This window comes from Dioscorea cayenensis, chromosome 1 (assembly GCF_009730915.1).
Source record: "Dioscorea cayenensis subsp. rotundata cultivar TDr96_F1 chromosome 1, TDr96_F1_v2_PseudoChromosome.rev07_lg8_w22 25.fasta, whole genome shotgun sequence".
NCBI classification, from domain to species: domain Eukaryota; kingdom Viridiplantae; phylum Streptophyta; class Magnoliopsida; order Dioscoreales; family Dioscoreaceae; genus Dioscorea; species Dioscorea cayenensis.
The window spans coordinates 18,465,262-18,467,907 of record NC_052471.1 but is presented as its reverse complement, the minus strand read 5'-3'; the positions used below and the strand labels follow the sequence as shown (position 1 = coordinate 18,467,907).

Genomic DNA, 2,646 nt, shown 5'->3' with positions numbered 1-2,646 from the left:
AAAGGAGAGAGAGTGTTTTCATTTCTTCTGTGAGTCCCGAGAGGGGGTGAGAGTAGTGGACAGTTCACGTGCTTTGTAGCTTTGTTTTGTTTCTTTTTATTTTTTATTTTTTAAATATTTTATATTTTTAAAATTTAATAATAGTATATACAACTAAAAGTTTAAGTATTAAATTAATTGTATTTAGATATTTTAAAAAATAAGAAAAATATATAAAATTAAAAGTTTAAAAATGATGTTTAACTAATTGTGTTTTTAATTTTTAAAAATATATGTTATATTATTTTTTATTATTATTAATTTATTATTATATATTTTTTAATATTTATTATTGACCCCGGTTCAACCCCGGTTTGACCCTGTCGAACTCATCGACCCCTGATCCCCGGGCTTGGCCGGGTCGATGCCCGGGCCAGGTCTGACTACCTTGCTATTTACTCCCTTTCAACTCACTCACCCATACGTCTTCTTCTTGTCTTCAACAATGGCAGAGACTTTACTTGTATTGGTTTACTGCAATGGTTTAATCACTACTAGTGAAGACACAATTATATTTTCTTCGGAGTATCAATCATATTTTTATGTCGAAAACGACATCTCTTATGAAAATTTAAAGAGATCCATTAAAGAAAGCATTGAGACTGCTGACAACCAAGGAGTTTCATGTATCAAATACCGGCTCCCAATTTCTTCAGGATCCGGCAAGATTTGCTATCGGTCATTCAAATTGAGTAATGACCGAGATGTTCGGATGATGTTCGACTACCACAAAAGAAATCCAGATATTGGCATTATTGAATTATACGTGGAGTTCCGTGCTGCAACTTTTGAGGGTTATCATTCCCAACAACAAACTGCCCCAGATGATGAAGTTCAACGCAATATGAGACGGGAGAGGATTTCATCACCATCCGAAGTTAATGAACCTGAACGGCTCTCTACGGAGTGGAGGGCACAAGATGATCCACCACCCAATATTTATTTTACTAATTCACAACATCTACAAGGCGGAACAAGTTCTTTTCATGATACTCATGAAACCGAATTCGGTTAGTATGGCCAATCTAGTGGAGACGATGAGGACGACGATGGTGACAGCTTTGGGGAAGACACTGAAGCAAGTGTTGATGACATTCAGTTAGAAGAATGCAATCTTGAAGATGTTCCAATAACCGGCCATAATTTCACGATGGCACCAATGGAGCCTCCAGCACATATGCGGACCCTTGATTTGGAAGCAATGTCTGCACAAGAATTTCTGGAGTACTCTTTATTTTATGCCGACACATTAAGCGGAGCAACAACAAATGGAGATCTTCATGTAGGCATGAGGTTTAGAAACAAAGATGATGCTGTGACCGCAATTAAGCATTACTGCTTACTTAAATCTGTCGAATACAAAGTTATTGAGTCTGATCTGACTCGATACTCCGATAAATGTAAGTCATATGGCGATGGGTGCAATTGGAGGGTTCGTGCATCCTACAGCAAGCGGAGACAGCTTTGGGAAATTACAAAGTACACTGGGCCTCACACGTGTTCATTAACAATGATTTCGCAGGATCATTCGAAGCTGGATTCAAACATGATTTCTCGCCAAATACAAGCACTAGTCCAACAGCAACCAAGCATCAATGTATCGGTTTTAATAGCGGAGATCAAGAATCGATACGAATACACACCGACATTTAAGATACCAAGATGGCTATCAGAGTTGCAATAGTTTGTTCCTGGGACAATAGTTGATCTTGAGACCCAGCCAGCATACGATGGACCTTACCTGGTACGTGATACTTGAATCTTTCATAGAGTTTTCTGCAGCTTCCCCGCGTTCATGGAGGCTTTCAAATATTGTAAAACGGTGGTCCAAATAGATGGTACCCATATTTATGGCAAATACAAAGGCACTTTGTTGTTGGCAATCGCACAAAACGGTAATAAAAATATCCTTCCGATTGGTTTTGCCATCTTGGAAGGAGAGACGTTGGGTGCATGGACTTTCTTCATGCGCAACTTACGTTCCAGTGTAACACCACAAGAAAGAATATGCTTTATATCTGATCGCCATGAATCTATCAAATCATCTTTTAGATCACTTGGCCGTCAGATGAGTGCTCCCTGTGCATACCATGTTTACTACATTAGACATATCTCGGCCAATTTCATGCGTTGTTTCAGAAACAAAGAAATGCGACGGATAGTTGTCAATATTGGGAAGTTACAAGATTAACTTTTTTTTTAATCTAACTCTTACATTGTTGTTAATTATTGAAGTTATCTTAACTTTTTAAGTTCACTATTACAAGTTATTTGAAAACCATTCAAGATTTGAACTACTAATATGGTTTACTATTGGACAACGATGCAGAGGCGATGGGAGGTCACATGACAACCAACCTCACAGAATGTGTTAATTCAGTGCTCAAGGGAACAAGAAACCTTCCTATAACAGCTATGGTTAAATCAACGTACTTCTGACTTGCCGAGTTGTTTGTGAGTAAAGGTGTATAGGCACAAGCTCAGATTGCATCAGGCCTTATCTTCTCAGAATCACTAATGAAGGCAATCCAAGAGAAGTCATTCATCGTAGATGAGATGTCACCCCCACAATGTGGGAGACAAGCTAGCACTTTTCGCATCAACCTA

At 38.4% G+C, this 2,646-nt stretch overlaps 1 protein-coding gene across 1 annotated transcript; it reads left to right on the top strand.

Annotated features, from left to right (window-relative positions):
• Positions 1–484: 484 nt before the first annotated feature.
• LOC120256615 lies at positions 485–1,723 on the top strand. Its single transcript, XM_039264314.1, has 2 exons — positions 485–916; positions 1,055–1,723. The coding sequence occupies exons 1-2, from the start codon at positions 485–487 to the stop codon at positions 1,721–1,723; spliced, it is 1,101 nt and encodes a 366-aa protein (XP_039120248.1).
• The last annotated feature ends 923 nt before the right edge of the window (positions 1,724–2,646 follow it).

Excerpts from the sequence above, each read along its gene's own strand:
- LOC120256615 (XM_039264314.1), top strand. The coding sequence starts at position 485 with ATGGCAGAGACTTTACTTGTATTGGTTTACTGCAATGGTTTAATCACT. Across the intron at positions 917-1,054 it reads GGATTTCATCACCATCCGAA|TATGGCCAATCTAGTGGAGA; the intron begins GTTAATGAACCT and ends GAATTCGGTTAG.